General features: G+C 49.5%; 1 protein-coding gene across 5 annotated transcripts in view; it reads right to left on the bottom strand.

Annotated features, from left to right (window-relative positions):
* Positions 1 to 1,222: 1,222 nt before the first annotated feature.
* Positions 1,223 to 22,614, bottom strand: part of VTI1A (vesicle transport through interaction with t-SNAREs 1A) — a 368,921-nt gene continuing 347,529 nt past the window's right edge. For 2 of the 5 annotated variants that reach the window (XM_022568769.3, XM_022568772.3), the window contains one exon: positions 1,223 to 14,791. In XM_022568769.3, the coding sequence (XP_022424477.1) occupies positions 14,698 to 14,791 (94 nt within the window). In that variant the 3' untranslated portion in view covers positions 1,223 to 14,697. The other 3 variants (XM_022568776.3, XM_022568777.3, XM_022568771.3) reach the window with 2 other exon arrangements.

Raw genomic sequence — 22,614 nt, 5'->3', positions numbered from 1 at the left:
AAATCATTGAAGACTAGCCGAGCTCTCCTTTCCCTCTCCTCCTCCTTAAATTCCAAACCTGAGCCGATATGCTCGATTCCCACACTTTGGTGTCAGCTGGGCCGGCAGAGCACTGGGCTGGCGGGCATGCGGCTGCAGAAACCTCAGCCCCTGGATCATTACACTTGCAGGCCACGACTTGTGGGATCCAGTGATTTGGACATATTTTATTTAACCAGCTTAGTAAAAGGTAATATTCAGCAGCTGTGATCTATAGCAGAATTACAATTTTCAGGGTCAAGGAGGGATTTTGATATTAGGAGGTTGGGCAGAATTGCTATGAAATCTCATGAGCCGTCTTTAAAAATAAATGAGAAAATAGGTTATCCAAGAGTCATTGTAAGGGAAAAATCAATAGGCAGTGTCTATTCACTTGGGCTATCAAAATCCTTGAAATGTGAACAAAAGTTTCACGTTTAGTGTACTGTAGGTTTTGAAATATCAGTGCTGGAGGCTCGGTGGGTCCAAATTCATTGTGCTGTGCATCCAAACGAGGTAAATCTTGTGAAGCTGCTTGGCTTCCTCATAAGAGAGTGGAGTGTCTTGGTGACCGAATTAGACGCGGGGGGGGGGGAGGGGGGGAAGGAGACTCCTCCGAGGCAGGCGGTTCAGGCACCAACAGGGAGAAGCACCTGCTACTCTGGGAGTGGGTGTGGCCGGTGGCTCAGTGCCCCTTCTTGGCGCTGCCTCCTGTCCCACGGGAGGGCGGAGCCACGTGTCTTCCCGCCTGCGCAATTCACAGTGCCTCTGCCCTCGGATGGGAACAAATGATCATTTAATGGCGAACTTCCTGCCGGTGAAATTTTGACTGCGCCGGTCACCTGGAATGATAGCAGTTGTCTCCCATTCATTCATTCATTCCAAATCAACCATTTTTTTTTTCCAGTGTCTCAAATGTGTCTTCAAATTTCCTTCAGGATGCTATACACTTGGCATTGAATAGGCTCAAATCGGCCCCAGCAAGACTGCCTTACCTCTCCAGGGTCTGTGACTGAATTCCTATGGCAGCTAATTGCCAGATAACCGCTGGGTCTCCCTCACCAGCCTGTGAGCTCTGGGCAAGGCAGAAACTCTCTTTTGTGGTTGGATGCTGTTTTCCAATCCTTGGTGCCATGTCTGACATTTAGTGTTAAAAATATTTTAAAACTTTTTTTAAATGAATATTTTTTAATGAATGAAAAAAAATGAATATCTTCCTTTTTTTTTTTGGAATCTAAGGCATTCCTGAAGTAGTTAAAGGCCATAATCATGAAGAATCTTTAAAGAAAACACCCCAAAGTCCCCCACCCTCAATCATGTATCTCTACCATGATGTGTCACAGATCGGCTCATTTAATCAAGATGAAGGGGATGGTGATGGTTTATCATATGCCTGGTGGTGCTTTCCATGGGTTACCTAGTTGAATCTTCATATCTGTCCTTGGGGTGGCTGACCTTTTCCCTACTTTACAGTCAAGGAAACTGAGGCTCAGTAGATCATCCGAACACACCGATGAGGGAACCAGAGCTCACGTCCAGGGCTGTGATGCCATCTCTTCAAAGCCATGTCTTGGGGCAATTAAAGAAGAAGAAGAAAACTTGTATTCAAAAGCAACCTTAAACCTGATCCAAGTTTCATCATTTAAAAAAATAAATGACAGCGTCTACACTCACAGCACAGAAATTGTAACAAAGCACTGCTGAAGATTTATAACACCCCTTTAGTTAGAAAGGGGGCGGGGTGGGGGCTTCCCTGGTGGCGCAGCGGTTAAGAATCTGCCTGCCAATGCAGGGGACACGGGTTCGAGCCCTGCTCTGGGAAGATCCCACATGCCGCGGAGCAACTGAGCCCGTGCACCACAACTACTGAGCCTGCGCTCTAGAGCCCGCGAGCCACAACTACTGAGCCCGTGTGCCACAACTACTGCAGCCCACGTGCCTAGAGCCCGTGCTCTGCAACGAGAAGCCACCGCAATGAGAAGCCCGCGTGCAGCAACGAAGACCCAACGCAGACAAAAATAAATGAACAAAATAAACAAACTTACAAAAAAAAAAAAAAAAGGAAAGGGAACGGGAAGTAAGATAAATAATCCAAATGCAAAAGATGGGAATAGCAGACTTTGGAATTAGGCATTTTATTTAACTCATCAAATAATACAAGTTAGTTCAGGAAACAACAATCAAAATGTATTACTTGTACTAACGATATGTAGAACCACGTTTCCAAGAAATCTAATGAAGATAAATGCTGGAAATAAATTATTACGTGGAATACGGCAAATAAATAGATTTTTACAAAAAAATAAATCCTGTGAATATTAGAAAAAAAATGTGAGGTTCGGTGGAGCTGGAGGAAGTTGGAACTTGAAACTAATGCCTGAATGAGATGCAAGAAACAGCAGCACATTAATGAAAATTAGCAACAGACATTTGAACTCCGTTTCCTCATCCCCTTGGTTTTAGGAATGATTTCTCCCCAGCCCCGAGACGGGCTTCGAGCCATCGCTCCTGACACCCACAGTCTAAGTGATCTAGATAATGTAATCGCAGCATCATTAGGAACCATGAAATTGCAATTCCTCGGGGAAGGAGTGCTATCGCTCAGTTACACAGAGAAGAGCGATTAATTAGCAGATCTCAGTTTAAAGTAACTATGTACTACATGGGTTCTAATCCCACGCCGGAGCAGCTCGCAGGCCTAATGAATTATCTGGAGGAAGTCGAGCTGGAGCCAGAAGACATCACTCAAAATGTGATAATAAGTAAAATAAGACAAACTTTAAAAACCCGAAACTTTAAAATGATAGATCATCCACTGTCGAGGTAAAGCCGTAAAGGAAGCCAAAGTGGGGGAGGTCAGCTAATTTTTCCTCTCCTGAAATGACACTGTTGGGTGTGCAATTTAATATTTGGACTCCACTTGAGGCAACTTGATCTAAATGGACTCATTCATTCATTCACTCCATACATAGTATTTTAAAGTAACAACACTTTTGTAGAATATGACGGGCTGGACCCATTCAACCCTTGGATAGTGAGTCCTCAAATGCCAGGCAAGGCAGATTGAACGCTGCACTTGAAACCCACGCCCCTCCATTATGTTAGCTTTGGAAACGATTCTGAAATGGACATCTCTGCCCCTTGGCAGTGTAACTGGAATCAGAATTCTTACGATTCTCAGGAAGATGATCCTGCAACCCAAACCCGGTTGGCACCCAGCCTCCTTGGTGCCTATGCTGAGCTTCGAACTAGGCTCTGAAATTCTGACTCTAGCCGGAAAATAGGATGGATGGGTGCAGAGATCAATAAGTGGTCTTTGCACACACCCTTAGGCTCAGCTGTCGGGCCGGCTGCCATCTTTCCACTTCACGACTTGCTTGGATTCCAGATTCAACCTCTCTGGGCACTGATGCCTCCATTCTGTATGCATGGGAGGTGGCAGGTGGTCAGACTGGGGCTTTAGTTCTAGGACGGAACACCTGGGAAGAATGCCTGGGGGAGGGGCTGACCTGTCAATGGTGGTGAAACCCACAAAAGGGAGGGGCTGAACTCCTGTTTGAGAAAGAAAGGCTGTGGCTCCAAGGCTGGGGATTGGCACCACACACTGGTTTCTAAATCTCTTTCATGGACTTTATCCAAGTGCACGTTCATAATGCGCCCGTGAGCAAGGGTGGAGAAGCACAATGCTAATAGTCTGGTTTCCTGATAGGAAAGTGGATGCCCGAGAGGCAAAGTGACTCATCCAGGTGGGAATGGCTCCGAAATTTGTGAGATCCAGAGCAAAACGAAAACATGGAGCCCCATGTTCAAAAAGCAAGAAAAAAGTGCTTCTTCCCTTTCATCCCTGGTCTCTCTCTCAACTTCTCATGGTGTTTAGAAACTCCTAGTTAACATTCTACTAAGTTAAGTCAAAATGTTAAGTTATTGGCACAAATCGTACCATTCACTTTTATATTGTAGAGTGCCAGTTTTAAAATGCAAACATCAGCAGATTTAACACGTGTGGAATTGCCAGAGTTGTACACTGTATTCCGTGGCTCTTAACAGGGTGCCTCAAACTGGCCAAAAGAGACAAGCCAGACTCGGGAAGGTGGGAAGAAGTAGGAGAGGGTTCCCCCAGGCGGGGAGCGGGCCAATGGGGATTCTCCCGGGGGAGTGCAGACCCTCATGGGCCTGGGCCCTGCCTGGTAGCTCGGGGCCCGCATTGCCCTGGAGCCTGAAGGTCAGGTTCCCTTTCTCCCCAGTGGCTGGACGGACATGCTGTGCCCCAGGTCTGGGGCAGGAAGTTGAGCCAGGCATCTCCTTCCATAGGCCCCCTGCCCCAACTGTCAGCAGATGGGCAACCTCAGAATGCACTGGATACACTTGGTACCTGGATCGGGGGGACCAGAGGCTTGTCCCTGCTGAGCACCCCATGAATGCGCCCTGATGCTGCCAGCGCAGGGCAGGGGCTGCAGCCACCATGCCCCACCCAAGACACTGTGGGGTGTGCATGCCTGTCCCCGCTCCTCACCATGCCTGTGCCCAGGTTGGGGGCAGGTAGGCAGCGGTTGCTGAGTGAAGGTGGGGAGGGCAAGGCCAGATGGTACTAGGGTTCCAGGGGACAGAAGAGGGAGCAGCTGAGAACCAGACCCAAGGAACAGGGGGGTGGTGGGAGGCAAGACCACGTGAGCGGAGGCTCCAAGCCCCCAGTTCACGGTCCACTGTCCCATCAGACTTCATCTGCAAAACACAATTACAAACATAAAACTATTAAGAATTTCAAGACAGCAACACAGAACATTAAACCCCAAGTGCAGGGGCCTTCTGAGTGCGGGGCCCGCGATACCGGCCCTGCACCCAAGCCCGCTCAGAAGCTCAGCAGGCCACGTCTCCTGGTCTTTCGGAAGGTTCTACATGCCAAGGCTGCCATCTTACCCCTGGGCCCTTTGCCCTGCTTTGTCAGGAACATTCCCTTTTCCCTGCCATGGATGACTGGAGTTGGCAGGGACCTCCCTTCCAGCCCAACTTGCTGGTTTGCTGGGTGAGGAACCAAAGCCAGGAACAGGGTATGACTTGCAAAAGGCACAGCAGGGCCCAGGGCTCCGGGCACCTGAGGCCCAGCTCAGTCCAGAAGATACCAGACTTTGAGAAAAGCCCAAAGCCTCGTGGGTCTTGTTGCCAGGCTGCTCCTGGGTGTGAATGCACTGCAGCCACCACCAGGACCAGCATCTTCAGGGCCCCCCAGATCTAAGGCGGCATCCCCTCAGTATCAGAGGCCAAGGCGTTGTCGGTGTCCGCTCTGGGCTCAGCATCAGGGTGGGGCCTCTACTCGCTACTTAATTGTTTCTCACAAGATTCCTTTGGTGGAGGGGAGCGCCTAGTGATGGTGGAGGGTGAAGAGATTGCAGGGACTTGAGGACAGAAATGATGCTCACAGCTCAGAGGAGGAGAGAACCAGGGTTTCCCCTGCCAATTCCTCAAAAGAACAAGGATCTGACACTTTGGGGGAAAAAAGGGATCATAGCCAGCATGGATGGAACTGAGTTTTTCTGTACATCATGGTTTAAAAAACGTAACTGAGGGGCTTCTCTGGTGGCGCAGTGGCTGAGAGTCCACCTGCCAATGCAGGGGACATGGGTTCGTGCCCCAGTCCGGGAAGATCCCACATGCCACGGAGCGGCTGGGCCCATGAGCCATGGCCGCTGAGCCTGCGCGTCCGGAGCCTGTGCTCCGCAACGGGAGAGGCCACAACAGTGAGAGGCCCGTATACCGCAAAAAAAACAAAAAACAAACAAACAAAAAAACATAACTGAGGAACATAGGCCCCCGTGGTGTGAAGGCCAACAGTACCAAGGAGGCCAGTGTTCCTGTGGCCGGGCCGTGGTTTCCAGAATGTGGTGCTGGCTGAAGAAGAGAGAAGCCTGGCCGGAGGCTGAAGACCTGGCATCCACCCCTGGCGCTGCCACCGACTTCCTGGGTGATCCTGAGCAAGTGTTGTTCCCTCTCTGAGCCCCGTTCCCCCATCTGAAGATGAGCAGGTTGTTTAATGGCCCCTAAAGCTCACACAGTTTGAGGGCTCTGTGAGCCCAAGCTCATCCACCTGCTTGGCTTTTGCCATCCAAACTGTCACCAAGGTGGCCAGCATGGAGCTCAAGGGACGGTGATCCATGTTTCCTCATTTCAAAACCCTGCTCTCGGGCTCTGTGTGTTTCATCTCTCCTCAAAAGGGAGCTCAGGGAGGCCCGTCCGGAGGCCGGGATGCCCAGGCGCCTCCAGGCCCCGAGTGCCACGTGGCCAGACATCAAAGTGTCTCCAGTGTCTGGGGGTGCTGCTGGGGGAGAGTGATCAACTCACCCACGTGCCCAAGTCTGGATTCTGCTTCTATTTTCCCCGTTCCACATGGAGGACAGAGAGGGGAGAAGAAGGGGAGAGAAGCCTTTGAAAAGACGTCTCCTGCCCGCTCTGCTCAGCCCGGCCACACTCCCGTGGTGCAGCTCTTAGCCACTCGGCAACTTTTTTCCCTTTCATGATATTTTGGGTTTCCGATCGCCTTCCAAGTCAAACTTTTATCATTTAATAAGCAGGGAGAAGGAAATCCTCCAAGTCAGTCCCAGTCTAAATGGTCCCCATTCCTGTCCCTGGCCTCTCCTGGCTGGTCCTGCTGCACAAGGGGCCGGTGCTCACGAGGACCCATCCACCGACAGGTAAGCGTCAGCCCTACTCCTCCTCCAATGGGGCAACTGCACAAATGTAGTCGTGGAGATTGCAAGGAGGAATGAACACACAGCACTGCTGTTTGGAAAGGACTTTGCCAAGCAATTTATGGACATGGGCCTTAATCTCAGGGGCAGCAGTGGAAGGCGGCAGGGGCAGGGGCATTGCAATGTGATTTCCAGGCCCCGAGAGTCGCTTGCCTGAGACCAGAGAGCAAGACAGGACGCTGGGCATGAAAACAGCTTTCTGACCACCAGTCCCAGGGCTGGGGGGTTATTTTACCTGTTTTCTTATCTATCTTCTTGACCGTGTGTCTTTGGGGCCTGGAACATAGTAGATGCTCAATAAATATCTATTGACTAGCTGGATAAACCTGATTATACCTCTCATGTTTCGAACAGGGAAAGATTTGATTATTTAGAAGTCTTGTTGGGGGCAATAAAAAGTTCATTGAAGCCATCTAGCTCTCCTCGCTCTGTGATTTCTTGGGAAGGGTGGGCTTGGATGAAGAGGAGATGGAAATGATGCAGAGAGAGGCTCTGAGGGTCACAATGCCCCGCTGTGCCAAGACCCTTGGGTAGGGCAGTGTGGGGAGGGTCTGCTCAGGGCATAAGTGAGCCATCTGGGCTCTTCCCTAAATGTCAAATTGTGCACCGCAGTGGCCTTGGCCTCCTGTCACCTTCAGCAGGACCTGGACAGGAGGTTGGAGCAGCTCACGGAAGGACGTAGTCTGCTGGGCCCCAAGGTAAACTGTGCTAACGGCACCCCTACCTCCCTGTTCTGTCCTCCTTCTCAGCAAGGGCACTGCTGCGGGAGGTGTCCCAGGGCCCTCAACCTGTTATCTCTCCTCGGCAGACTGCACGTGTTCTCAGAACCCCCATGTCTGCCTGAGCAGCCCTGGGCCCTGGCCGGGTGTGTGTGGACTTTTGGGGCAAGGCTGTGTCCCCGGTAACCCATCCATTACCCAGAAGGGTAGCTGATGCCAGGAGAAACCTCCAGAGAGCTGGTCCCAGGGAACCCAGGCCCCCTTCCCTTCTGCTCTTTCTTCCAAAGACCGCTAACTACTCCCTTGAGTGGTGGGTCGCTTCTCCCCCAAATGCCAAATCTCCCACAGGAAACGGTCAGACCGGAAAGGTTCATCCAGAGGGGTCGTTGATGAAGCTGCCTGGGGGATTATGAATCTGCATTTTTCCAGGGGCCAAGGTCAGAGACCAAAGGAGTGAGTCTTTAAAGGTGGGATTTCAGGTGTCTCCCAGCCAGCCCATATATGGGGTGTCACCATGCAGGGCCCTGGCTGACCTTACAATTGTACACCCTTCAGAGGGCCAAGGCCTTGGCCACCTCCTGTGTCTAGAAGAGAAGCAAACAAGGGAAGGGGGCAGTGTGGTCGGAGCCTCAGGGAGTGGGGCTGGCAGGCTTCTGTCACCGCCTTTACCAGCCTACGGCCTATGCTTCTCCACTGAATTTAGCAGCAGCTCCCGTCTCCCAAGGAGGTGAGGGATTCTAGCCACATTCTCAGCTCCTCTCCCTTCTGATGATGTAAGACAAGGAAAATTAAGAGGAAAATGCAGTACAGTGAGGCACACTGCCGAGCCCGATGGTGGGTATTCGGTAGGCCTCCGTAAGTGTCAGCTGAGGGCGCCTCTGAGGCCAGGATCTTAGGCAGAACTTTCTGGAAAGAAGCTGGAGCCCGAGGTTGTATTCGTTCTCAACTCTGTGGGACCTCGTCATGCAAAAACCACTTCTCTCCAACTCAGGTACTTTTCCTGGCAACATAAGTTAAAAACAAAACAGTTGAGGCCACAGAGCAGCACTGAGCTGGAGGAGGGCGTTGGCTCCTGGTCCTGTCCCCTCCTGCGTACACTTTGGGGAGGCCGGGGGACATAGGGGGTGCGCCGCACTGAGCGGTGCCTGTCCTGCCCCCAGGGAAGTCCAGGCAGCTCTCAGCAGAGGAGCGTGTGCGGTCATCAATACAGGCTTCGGGGCCGCTGGGCTATTATTCACGCCAAAGGGCCTTGTTGGGATGAAGGGAAGGAGTGCTGCATGGGTTCACAGAATCACAGGCCGGAGCTCTGCTCCTTGGCACTTCCCCGTCTCTGTGATATCTTGGTTATTTATGCAGCGCAAGTAGCGAGGTGATTCAGGATAAAGAATTGCTTTCCTCACAGCTTGCTGGGAGCCCCATGAGGCAAGGCAACAGGGGTTGTGTGTGATTTGGGCCAGGGTTCTAGGAGATATGCACCCTGCCCTTCCTCTCCTTTGGCTGTTTCTGAAGGAGGGGCCCAGAGTGGCACAAAGTGGGGCCTACTTGCCTGTGTTCCTCCTTCTTGGCTACTTCCTGGGATGAGGCCCCCTAACCATCTCCATCCTTAACCTGCACATTGCCTGTTCCTTACCTCCTCATACACTCCCAACCTCATACACTCTCATTCCTGTCCTGCCATCTTGGTTGCCCCATAATCTTGGTTTGCCCCATCATCTTGGTTTGCCCTACCGTCTTGGTTTGCCCTGCCATCACGGTTGCCCCACCTTCTTGGTTGACCCACCATCTTGTTTTTGCCCTACTTGCCTCTGGCAAGCTGGCTCTGGAACATTCACCTGTTACTGACCTGGAATGCTCACAGACATGGGCAGTCTCTCTCAGCACTCAATGTGTCTTTCCTCCAGCACAACAGGAGAGGACACTGACGTTGGCTCCATCACCCGTTTCAGGACCCTGTATCCAGCCTTGGCTCTAATCGCACACCCTATTCTCTTGCCAGTACCTGGCTGCTCTCGGTTACCCTTCAATGGCTCCCTTCTAGGGTGCAGTGCCGATGGCTTTAAGAACTTTTCTGAGCTGTCCGTGTACACAGTTGCCTACCCCATTTTAAAAAGGCTGACATCTCGTCTGAGAGCCACCTGACTATTCACATACTGTGGGCGGCCTCTCGCAGGTGCCACTGGTTTGAGTCCAATGTGCTGCAGGCAGAGTATAAACAAGAGTTTCCTGGGGTTTCGTTTCAGGTTAGTGAGTTATGGCATAGGGCGAGGCCAAGTTTGAGGGCCGCCCCCTCATCTCAGGCAGTAACCTCGACCAGTGTCTCTGGGAGTCAGACTGGGGATGGCTCACTACAGAGTCTTCCTTCCTTCTTTCTGGAAAAACGACTCTGAGCAAGCCTTTTGCTGAGGTATAGAGTCCTTTCCAAAGGTGGCAAGTTGTCGTGTGGCTAATTTGGAGTGGACTGAAATGGAGGCTTGAGATCCCCCAGACCCTGGTGTGTCTGCCATTTCTAAGCCCACAGTGATCCATGAGGCTTGAGGCCAGGCCTCACCTGGCTCACACCTGCTGGTCCCTCCTGTGCCACGGCTCCTGTAGGGCCATCTGTCCTTGTGTGGGTGACGCTGAGAGGTGCTGTGCTGGGCAAGGAACGTGTACCGTCTCTCCCCTTCACATCCACAGAGAAGCTGCCTAAGGGGTCTGGTCTCTCTGGGGATGAGGGGGCGGTGGAAGTAGAAAGAGGCTGGGAGAAAAGTACTCCCCATTCCCTGATATTGACCAGAACACCCCAGCTCTGCCAATGAACCAGGGCTCTCAGAGTGGCTGTATGGTTATGTGAACTCATCGAATGAAACAGGGTGACCAGGTGCGTCCAGCAGTTACAGCGTGGAAGGTGCCAGTGACTTCTGAATTAGGAGGAGGAGGATGATACTGGAACTTTTTCCCGCAGGCTCACAGCCCATGGAAAAGCCAGACACTTCACAGAAAGGAAAAAAAGGTGGAAGGTCAACCCCAGGAAAGTGCTGCTTCTGTTGTCTATTAGGAAAGCACTGTTTGCAATAAGCTCACTGATGACACAGAGATGGCCCAGACGTGCCCCCATTACACCCTCCCAGCACCAGCCAGCCGGACACACAAGTGTTCCTTTGAGAAGTCCCTACTTACTTTCACTCCAGAGCGGAGTCCTCCAACCACACACTCAGCTAAAGGGGGAGGCAAGTGGACCAGAGACAGGGGACTCACAGCGGTTCCTCGGAAACCAGCCCCAGCCATAACCAACCAGCAGTGCTTGGCTCTGGACACACATTTCTCCCAGGAAAGCCATCTCCACTCCCAAGCACTGGATGCCCCACCGGGCTAGCCGTTCAAACCAAAGAGATGAGGAAATCATGGCTGGTAGCGAATTCTCAACTACGTAGACAAACGGCTATAAATATTTATGATAGGAAATTTCATTATTTAAAAATGCTGCTCTAAATTTCCAGCTATCTGCATGAGAGTGCCTGCCGAACAGGTTGCAAATTAAGAACAATTATTTTTGTCTTCCGCATTTGAATAGAACTTACACCTAAAGTCATTTAAAGGGGTTAACATCCGCCTTAATTAAATATTAAAGTGTGCCTGTACCTGCTGCTATTGTTGCCCCTTCGAATAAGATATAACCTATTTTTGACAAGTTTTCATCTTTCTCTGTGGAAGACGCTACATGAAACCAAATCAGCAGCAAAGAGGAGAGTAATGAATAATCTATTTCATATTCCAACAGTACCCAGAGCTCAGAGTGGGAAAATATTCAGTCGGATGATGGCAAGAGGCTGCTTGGGTACCACATGACACAGCTAAGGTTTAAATAATAATAATAATAATAAAGCGATAAACAAATCATTAGCCCTTAACAGTTTAATGCAATTTGTTAATGAACGTAATGGTGGGGACTAATAATGAAAGAAAATAAAAACGTCTAAACAGGCGCCAAGTTGCTGGCGATGCGCAATTATTTCCTTGTCAAGTTTTTATGATTTAATGAGCCCCTCTGGGACTGACGGCTGTCAGTCAGTCGTGACTTTTTGACACCATTACAACTTCAAATACAGCAGCAGGCAGGCTGTTTTCCTCGGATTTGAAATACTGAAATGATCTGACAGTTTTAAAGAAAAGATGTGCAAAAGAAAGAGAAAAAAAAAAAAAAAGGAGAGAGGAAGAGAAAGACGGTTGCTTTCCTTTCTTTCCTTTTTTTTTTCCTTCCCCCTCCTTTCTTCTGTGGAGTAGATAATCTCTGGATGCTGTTTGGTAATGAAAATCCAATCACTGAGGTCATTATCTGATGAGGTTTTTGGAACAGGCAGGCTTTTTTCCCCTCTTTATTTCTTTACTTAATGATAACCCTCAATGGGCTTGCCCCGCATGGGACGGCCAGAGCCGCACAATTTTGTTCACCATTAATTTCAGCCTTTGAAGCTCAGGGCTCAGAAGCAGTAGCAAAGCAAACCCCCCACCAAGCTGGTTCCAAAATAAGACAATCCAGCCTGCCTTAAACAGAATAGCAAACGGCCTCCCAGCCCGGGCCCGGCAGCTGACGTCAGGCCCGCTGCATTTGCAGGCATTAGTCTTCAACGTGGAACACTTAAAACTCTTTACGACTTAAGAGACTTTAATTAAATTGCTTTTGATTCTGGAGCGGGGCAGCATCCGCTTTATTTACGCTGCCAGGGAAACTGTTTAGTCTGCATGAATTTTATATGGCAAGGGCTTCCTCCTTCCTCTTCCTCCGCCGTCTCCTCTTCTACACCCCACCCTTCCAGTTGAACATAATTTTTAACAAAGGCTCCTGACTTTAGAGATATTCGTCAATTTCACATTAAGTTCCTAGAACCTTTCACAGTTCTATGAATGGCTTCCAATGTGTGGGCTTTCCTCCTTCCCCAGGGGGGCAGGGCGAACAATTTTCCTCCCTTGGGCCACCTCTGAGTCTGTCCTGCAGCGTTTGAGAGGGCCAGGGGCCTTCGGACCAGCTTCCTACAAAGTGGTCACTATCCCGGGCTAGGGGGTCGCTCTTGAGGTGAATTTGATGGGGCTGTTAGGCCAAGGGTTATCTGTTCATCTTCTTCCCACTCTCAGGGTTGAATTGGGGCAAAATCTCAGGCAAGGGCTGATAATGACATAGAACCCTAAAGAAGAAGCCACTGAAGGGCGAGCGATGCACTCCCTCCTCATTTCCTCTTTCAACATGAACGCCAGGTGTTAATGAAATATTTAGGAGCCAGCAAGTTTAGATGATCAGATCAACCTGGCTTGCCAGGTGGCCTTAGGAAGAAGCCAGCGCGAGGTGTAGCTGGGTGACGGATTATACACTTTAGCTAAGACCAACTGTTTCGAAGGAAGCCACCAGAGGTTGGTAGAATACTTCCCCACCATTAGAGTTTCAAAACGAGAAGAAGATTACTCGTTTCCCTGCTTTTTCATTGTTTCTTCGATGTGTTTAGCAGGTACAGAATTCCGTTATCAGAATAAAAGATTCTTGCTGAGATAGATCCCTTACGCTGATAGGAAAATTAGTACAGCCTTCCCACTCCTCTGCTGGCCTACCTCGCTCTGCCAAAATCCCACACCATCCCTGCGAAGTAAATGCTGCAGCTTTATTTACACAATACTAAATGATTTACCTGAACACGTGCAGGCCCTAGCCTGTTTCGATGAGTACAATTTCTCCGGTGGATTTTGCCATTCTGCATTTCCTCTCTAAACCATAATGGTTCTCTTCTGAGTTGGGGAAAAAAAAAAAAAAAAAGTGCTGCATCCAGGTGATCTCAGCCCGTGGGCACAGGTGGTTAGCATTTCTTATGAAGGGAACAGGTTTGCTTTTCAAGGATTCAAAGCTTCCAATTATACTCAAAAGATAGAAAGGACCCTGTAAGTGCCTATGAAGTCTTAAGAAAAACACATTTTGCTTTATGACTAGCGGGAGAATGACCTCAGCTTGGGCACCTTGAAGCCTGATCATAAATGAACTCATTTTAAACGCAATTCCCGGTTACCTCGGACAGAAAGAAACCAAAGGAAATCACAAAGCATGGCAGAGGTTTGAATACATCGTGAATTCAGGAAGGCTGTGCTCACATTTGTTAGTGAAAGACCCAAGCCATCCTTTTGTAACGCGCTGCAATCCCTCATTCTTTTAAAGGAGGTTAGTGAACATTTTCCATCAAGTTTATTTCCAGTGGATCAGCCTATAGGACTCTACCATATTGATAATCACATTTGAAATTTCTCACTGAAGGAGTCAGATTCTTGCTCTTCCTGAAATATTCATGCTCTCTTTACATACTGGAATGGGTGTGGAGAGAACCCTGTCAGACCTTTTACATGTATGAGGGCTGCTTTTGGCAGTGCAAATATTAAGACGGAAAGGATACAGAGATGCTTACACAGGTCAGGGGAGAGGAGGTCACCATTAAATACCAGGCCGGGGCTCTCTCTGCCAGCAGATTCTGGGGAGTATGGGATGTTTGGAAGGCAAGAAAATCTTTCTTGTAGCCAGTAATCAAAGTTGTGAAAAGTGGATATTGGGCAGTCTCAGCAAAAAATATTCTTGGGTAAAAAAAATATATATATATGCATAGAAAAACAGGGAAAGTGCTAAGTCAATTTCCTGCACAACTGCTATTAAATACCCACCTTTACAATGAAAGCTCTCAGGCAGGTGGACTATATTCATTATGCCTGGGGAGGTACAGGGCTGGTTTGCTGGGCCGGTCACTGGCTCTGGCCGCTGCTTGCCTCTGCATTTTTCATGCTCAGACATCACAGAAGGGCTGATCGGTGACAAGAGGTGTGTGACAAACAGCACAGTCCATCAGAAGCCCCCATGACTGCCTCATCATGCCCTCTCCCAAACCAGGACCCCTGACATGTCCACAGGGCAAGCAAGAATGTCACCGAGGCTATTTTCGTCAGTAGATGAAATTACCAAAAGGCAAATAAACATTCACCTTCCCCTATGAAAAGCAAATCTGGGTGAAGACAAACCTAGAAAAGGAAGCCAACCCACATGCAAACAGGAATAGAAAATATTTTTACACTCTTTGCACTTCAGCTGAACAGCGGTGAGAGAGAGGGAGGGTCATTCAGGCCCTGTCAGCGCGAGAGAATGATTCATGTGACCATTTTGTCTTAATTACTCAGAACGAGCCATGGTCGCTGTTTATCAAGGAAGAGCAGATACATCAGTGTCTTCTGACAGAAAAAGTGATCGCTGTCAGGATGGTGATAACCAGGACGATGGCCAGAATGACGATCAGGACGCGGTTCTGGATGATTCTAGGAGAGAGCAAAGGAGGAAAAGCGATTCACACAGATAAACCGAGGACAAAGACCATATAAGACCAGGTCGGCTAATCAAACGGAGGCTTCGCGGATGGGGGTGGGGAGCCCAGTGTGGGGTGTGCGTGTGCGTGCGTGTGCCTGTGTGCGTGCGTGTGTGTGATCACGCAGCTCTGTGGTTCCACAAACAATCCACCAGCAAACGAACGACGCCACAGCAATTGTCACGAGGCACCCGGAGAAATGCTTCCTGAGAAGCTGCAGCGAATCAAATGGCTTTCTGGTCTCCGAGTACCATGTAATAATCTTTCAGTGATCAAGGGCCCCATGCGAGCTTCTCTTTTTAATTTAACATGTGAGACAAGCCTCATTTTTTTTGCAGTGTTTCCCGTGAAAGTGAAAGACTCCAAGGAAACATATGTCAGTAAGGTACTTACCTGTATAGAAATACCCGGGGAAAAGTAAAAGAGAGACTTAGGAAGAAAAGGACAAGATTAAGAAGCAAGTGTCAAGCTTGCAGCTCAGGCTATGAAACCATCATCTGTCACTGGGGCTCACGCTCCGTTACGCCGAGAGGAAACGTTACATGTGCTCCGTGGCAAAAAAAAAAAAAAAAAAAAAAGATGGAAATAAGGAATAATACAAAGTACTCGGGTGCCTCGTGTGCTCTGGCTGGTGGGCCCTCACCTCTAGGGATTCCAGTCCCCTCAGCTCTGGCTCTGCCAGATGCAGATGGGGAACTGGGGACTCGGAAGGAGAGCCAGAGTGCAGATGCACGCTCCAAGACGCCTGCAGAGGGCCTCTGATGAAGTTGTTTCATACTTTGTTACCTCATTCTTAGAAAAGAGGTCGAACATCAGAATGGTTGTCTAAGGGAAAAAGCTGGGTCAAACAGCCCTGCCCACGCTCGCTCCCACAGAACCGACCATGCAGAAATAGAGGTAGAGTATTGGGCACTCCGGCCCGCTGTTCATCCAGTTGTCGAGACCCCAACAGCAAACCCCATCTGCCCGTCCTCCAAATACCAAGGAGAAAAAAAGGTCTGCTGCCTTGTATAGACACAGAACGTGGGAAGGGGACTCCCATGGGAGGAACCAGGTGGGACCAGCCAGGCCCCCGGTTTAACAGAGACCCCACCCTCCTAACTTCACATCTTCGAGAAGAAATCTCTACAGGGCCTTCGCAGTCTTTTCTAGCTTCTGGGTGAGTTTCTTTCTCGGAAGAATGACAACATCCTTGTGGTTTCAGTTGCATTCTTCCTTGCGCAACCCCTTCTTCCCCAAACCTAAATGGATGGATGCAGACGGTCACATCAGACAAGCCCACTCCCTCGTGGCCCCCTGGAAGGACCAGCTCCCTCTCCTCCTGACAGGTTACAAAATGATCACATTTGCTGACACGTCTTCCGCAAAACTGCTTTAGCGCCTGTGTCCACTTTCCTCCAAGGAGATGAATGATCCGCTCGGTCCTCATTTATCACGTAATGCTCAGCTAAGATCTGTCTCGTTTATTTCTTCCCTTCCCCACTAGAAAGGCTGCGCCCTGACATTAATTCTTCTGCGATGACAGCTAATTCAGACTCAACAGGCCATATTTACTCAGGAACCAGGAAGATTCTCGGTCCCCAAAAATAAATAAATAAAAACGGGACTTCGTGGCTTGTTAAAGTGAGGCTAATTACGAACACTTGATTGGTGTAACTTGGTGGCTTGATTTAAAACCCAAACTGATTTTTTCCACTTTTCCCTGGAAGGGGCAGAAGTCTTCAGAACAGTCCCTACACATCCCATTTGCCCAAGTCACTGTCAAATCTCTATGTACCACAGTCACCCGCATCAGACTTGCAAAGGAAATCAGCAAAATGGAAGATTAAAAGCATGAAAACTCTTTAAAATTCTGCCTTAAGTCATCCACAGTAGTGTGTCTCCCGGATGACAACCATTTTATTTGTGGGTTGAGGGCCCCAAGGCATCCATGACGCTAATTTATAAAGGATTAACTGTGGGTGTTACCTGTTTAATCTGAGGCATGGTTAGAAAAATGAATACACAGGAATCCCTAAATCCTCAGCTCTTCCCCAGTCTTCCTAATTGGGCTTCCCTCATCTCAACGCAAAGAGTGGGTTTCACCCATGATTTTTCCTAATACCTCGTCTTTAACTCACTCAGTGCACACACACCTGATCCCAAGAAGGGCACCACTGGGTCACAGACGTTCAGAAAGACCTTGGTGCGTCCACAGAGCCTGGAGTCTTCACTTCTCCAGCCCAGAACTCGGCACGGTTACTGGCACGTAGGCCCCCAGGAGAACTGTCCAAAGGATGATAATGAAAGAACGCAGCCCCTGTAATTGTAATCATTCCATTCAAGGGAGAACGGAGAAGAAATCTGTGCAAATTTAATTTGCAGGAAAATCGCAGGGAGTCTGCATAGAAAAGGCTGAAGTTAAAAGCTGACATAAACTCCCCAAAGATGGAACACTGTATCATGGTGTCTTCTCAGAGCACTACTGGGTCAAACGGGGAGAAGGAAAGGTCCTCATGGAACTGTGTGTTGGCGGTGGAAGAGGTCAGCAGGAGAGAGTATTTGCTTTCAAACAAAGATATGTGGGACAAAGGGTGTAGAGGGGCAAAAAAAAAAAAAAAAAAAGGGTTGGAGCTGACAGAATTGGAAGTAAGCTTGACTCTGGCAAGGCCACCAACCCAGTTTTGGGCCTCAAAGGTGTGGGGCAGATACAATACCTCTAAGGGCCAGAAAAGTGAGCTGTCGGGGCCTTTGAGTGAATAAGACCAAACCAGCCTGGACAGGGAAACAAAGGCTGGCATTGGTGGGCCCCATCTGTGAGGAGGCCTGGCCTACCGTCACAGCCAGGGGCCGCTGGTAGGTATTGCTGTAGGCAAAGCAGAAAGGAATGCAGAGTCCGGAAAGAATCAGGTCCACAAGCTGGGAAGCGGGGTTCCCAGCTCGTGAAGCAGAGCAGGAACTTTGGAGGAAGCCCAGAGTAACTTCCTTCTAACTTTGGACAAGGTTGTGGGGGGGGGAGCTTTATATTCTACTAGGTCTGCCACAAGCGGTCTTAATCTCCCTTTTGAAAATGCAAAGTGTGTTTACCCAGTAAATAATTTAAGAAAGAATATACACTTGAAAGAAGACATCCATTGAAACAGCGAGGCTAAATTGCCTCCAGGCAAAAACATGTGCATTTGCATGCTGCATTCTATTAAGTGAGCAGGCTGTGGCTTTAAAAGAATGCAGGGCCAAATTAAAAGGAATGTGGGCCTGAAACATCAAGGATTCTCCAAGTTTACTTTATGAATCACAGTGCTGTTGATACAAGTTGAATTAACCATTTACTTTGAGGCTGAACTCACCAAGTATTGTTGAAAATACCGATCCCCGTGTGGAACCCAGGGAGCAGCTAATCTTTCCATTGCCAGTCTCCTCCCCCTCCAGAGACAAGTTCCTGCGTGTGGCAGCCGGAATCACAGAAGACTGGTTACAGGGAAGTAAGCAGACAGGCACCTGGCACAGCTCTCTGTTCGTGCTGCAGGAACCCAGGAATTCCACTGTAGTGGGCGTTTCCACATCCACCAGCTCGCACATCCTTATTTCTGGGCACACTCACCTGTCCCTTGAGGTTAGATGTGGCCACGTGACCTGTTTTAGTCCATGGAATGTGAGCAGAAGAGCTAGGCGTCCCTTCCAGGTGGAGGCATTTAACTTCCAGGGTTTGACTCCCCATTTGGGTCTTCCCTTGCTGTTCTGATCTAGGAGGCTATAGGTTCCAGGAGTGCAGCTACAGGATGGTGGAGACTCCTTCCGCCTGGATCCCTGAGTCACCCCATGGAAGACTATTGCCCTGGAGGCTCGGTGGGACTCACAGTGGGCTTGTATTAAGGTAATGAGATTTGGGGGTCGTTTCTACTGCAGGATAACATCAGCTATCCTGGGTGATGCACCTCTGACCCCCTTCTCCAACAAGATGGGGTGTCTGGCCAAGCCAAGTGGTTTAAAGCATCCAAAAAGCCAAGGTATAACGGCGGGTGAAATGACTTCTTTCCTTAAAGATTAGGTTTTTTGCCTCTTGGTTTTCAAAAGCTGGGATTCTCATCTCTCCATACTTGGTCTTAAGACTCCTCACTGAAGACTCAAGAGCTTCTTCCAGCTGTAACCAATGCCAGTGTGTGTTCATGAATGTTTCAGCAAGCTCAGGTGGGGCATTCTGCTTCCCACGAAGAGCAGATATGTGTTGGCCGCATTCATTTCTCCCCTCCAAACATCTGGCGCTACCCCTAGCCCCAGGGGTAGAGCCGTGACCTAGGCTAAGAGGTCAGTGTGTTACATACCCCTGACCACAGTGACTGGCCCAGGCATGTGAATGAAGCAGGCATGTGAATGAAGCCAGTCTAATAGAGTGAATGTCAGAAGCTTTGCTTGGAATGCAAGGTCAGGTCACCTGGACTATGTGGTGTGCAGGTGTTAGGCCTGGATCTGCTGCAGCCATTTTGTTTCCATGAGGGAAGCCAGCTGAAGAAAGAAGCTGACCAATGGAGGATAGCAGAGTTGAAGAAAAAGCAGAGAAATGGAACCCCAGTCCTGAAGACGTGGACCTCTCTATCAAACATCCTTCTTTTGGACTTTGCATTATATGAGAAAATAAATGAATGCTATTTCTGAAGTCAGTTTGAGCTAGGTCTTCTGTTATTTGAGACCAAAAAGCATTTTTAGGTTGATTCACTTTAATTTCAAAACCAAGTCCTTGATCAACGGCATATTTTCCCCACCTCTTCCGGGAGAATTTCCTGACCGTGCCCCTTGCTCACTCATGTATTTCCCTGTGTGTGTGTGCCCCTCTCTTACCACTACATTTGCCACACAGTTTTACGATTTTCTGTTTCTGTGCAGGTTTCCCCAATAAAAAGTGGCCCCTCTACGGCCTGAATCTCCTTTGTCTTTTATATTCCCAGCGCTTAAAATAGAGCTTGGCATAGACATTCTCAAAAAAAAAAAAAAAAAAAAAAAGCTTGCTGAATGAATGAATGAAGGTTCATGTAGTCGTCTTCCTGGTTTCTAAGAGCTGCTTGTAGACAAGCACAGCTTTAGGAGTTAGCTCTTAGCCACTCTCCCATGAAGCATGCCAGCAGTGTCCAAATCCCTTTGCAAGCCTACATTCATTGGTTGGAGAGCGCACGCCACGCCACAGGTTTGACGCCCCGTCCTGCACACGCTTTCCTGCCTGACCACAAATAATGATGCCTCACCTTTGGGGTCTGACAGAACAGTACCAGTTGGCAGGACATTTAGCAACCAGGAGAGTGGGGGGCTGAGTGGGGTGCGGGGGAGACGCTGTGCACAGGAGCCTGTATCGTGTCTCTTTGGGAACTTTCCAAAAACAAGGACCGAGGGAAAGGCTCTCCAAGTTCTACGTCCAATTCAATGGTAATATTCACCAGAAAGAAATGAAAACAGGAGTAGGGGAAATGGTTCATTGTAATCAGCCTCTAACGCTAACTTTTAATTTGAAGCATTCTTTTCAAAGCTGGGTACATGGCTGCCTCTGAGCTAGAGCTGTGTGTTTGTTGTGTCCACTGATAAAGCCCATCCAGGGTCTTCTATGTCCTGTGCCTTCAGGAGCGATCCTCAGCTTCACCCCAGGATTCAGGTGGGGCGGCCCCCAGTCTCTGATTCCACAGGTGGACACATGACACAGGCAGGCCTGGCTAATTACAGCTCTTTGGACCCTGCACAACCACTTGTTCAGGAATTGGCAAGCCACTCAGGCCAGATGGAGTCGCCCGGGGATTTTTCCTAAAAAAATCAAGAAAAAGGTCCTCTCTTTACTGGGATTGGCTGTGGGGACAATGGAAGCCTAGAGCAGCAGGGATGGGGGTATGGGGGAGTGGGGGGTATTCTTATCACCACGCAGGAGGGGAACCTGCCCGAAGGATGGCACACAGAGGAGCAGAGAGCCCAGAGATGAAGAAAAAGACGGGTTCCTAAAACCCCTGCTGTGTGCCTCAGGAACTTCCCAGTTATAGGAGCCAAACAATTCCCTTTTGATTCAAGCAATTTTGGCTGGGGCTTCTCTCACTTTCAACCATACTGACTGTACTGAGTTGAATAGCTATCCCCTCACCCCGCCCCAAATTCACGTCCACCTCAGAATGTGACCTCATCTGGAAACAGGGTCTTTGCAGATGTAATTTGTTAAGGATCTTGAGATAAAATCATCCTGGATGTAGGGTGGGCCCGAGATCCAATGACTGGTGTTCCTCATGAGAAGGGACGGCCCAGATACGGGGAAGAAGGCCCTATGAAGCCAGGCCCAGATACGGGGAAGAAGGCCCTATGAAGCCACGTGCAGAGACTGGAGAGATGCTACCACCAGCCAGGGAGAGCGTGGGGTCACCTGAAGCTGTAAGAGGCAAGGAAGGATTCTTCCCTAGACCTTCAGAGGGAGTATGGCCCTGCTGACTCCGTGATTTCAGACATCAAACCTCTAGAACAGTGACAGAATATATTTCTGTTGTTTTAAGACCTGTTTTTTTTTTTTTTTTTTTTTTGCGGTACGCGGGCCTCTCACTGCTGTGGCCTCTCCCATGGCGGAGCACAGGCTCCGGACGCGCAGGCTCAGCCGCCATGGCTCACGGGCCCAGCCGCTCTGCGGCATGTGGGATCTTCCCGGACCGGGGCACGAACCCGCGTCCCCTGCCTCGGCAGGCGGACTCTCAACCACTGAGCCACCAGGGAAGCCCCCTGCCCTCAGTTTGTGGTGCTTTGTAACGGCAGCCCTAGGACGTGAATACATGAAGTTCTCAGATCCAGACCAGAATACGGACCCGGCCTTCTTGTCTCGGCCTTTACAATGACCCTTCTCCATGTCTCCACCCCCTTGTCTTCCTGTGAAGTCAGGACAGTCCCAGCCTGGTTCCCTGGAAGCTTTGCGTACAGCTGTGGGGCTCACAGTCTTCAGGAGCTGCTGGTTCTTTCATCACAGATGAGATTTCTATTCACGAACAGAGTAGACAGTGGCCCAAAGCCATGTGAAATGAGGGACCCGAGGGGGCACATCCCACGAGACTCCTGCCTCTGGGATAAGACATTTAAAACAAGAAGGGGGCTTCCCAGGTGGCGCAGTGGTTAAGAATCTGCCTCCCAGTGCAGGGGACACGGGTTTGATCCCTGGTCCAAGAAGAACCCATGTGCCGCGGAGCAACTAAGCCCATGTGCCACAACTACTGAGCCTGTGCTCTAGAGCCCGCGAGCCACAACCACTGAGCCTGCGTGCCACAACTACTGAAGCCCACGCGCTTAGAGCCCGTGCTGTGCAACAGAGAGAAGGCACCGCAATGAGAAGGCCGCGCACCGCAACCAAGAGTAGACCCCGCTCACCGCAACTAGAGGAAGCCCGCAGGCAGCAATGAAGACCCAACGCAGCCAAAAATAATAAATAAATAAATAAATTTATAAATATATGTAAAAAAAAAACCAAGAAGAAAGCCAGATGCTGTCTCTGGGCCAACTAACTAAGCCTCCCCCCACCATTCATAGTCCATACTTACCAACCTGCATTTAGGAGTGGTCAGTTATCCACAAGTCCTGAGGGAATGGGACACAGGAGGGATAAGTTTTAACAGGCGGAGAAATGAGCACGCTCTCCAGCAAGGAAATGAGGGGACGGGAGCCAGTATCTGAGCCCTGGGACACCGAGGCTAGGTCCTGAGTGAGGACAAGAAGTACTCTGTTTCCGAATTTCTACTTAATTTAAAGGGATTTAACCTTTTCTGTAAAAGGCCAGGTAATAAACGTATTAGTTTGCTA

This window comes from Delphinapterus leucas, chromosome 16 (genome assembly GCF_059928025.1).
Source record: "Delphinapterus leucas isolate spDelLeu-1000000601 "Yukka" chromosome 16, BTC_Dleu_Yukka2, whole genome shotgun sequence".
Classification (NCBI taxonomy): domain Eukaryota; kingdom Metazoa; phylum Chordata; class Mammalia; order Artiodactyla; family Monodontidae; genus Delphinapterus; species Delphinapterus leucas.
The sequence above is the reverse complement of the archived record's forward strand: the minus strand, read 5'-3'. Positions and strand labels throughout refer to the sequence as shown.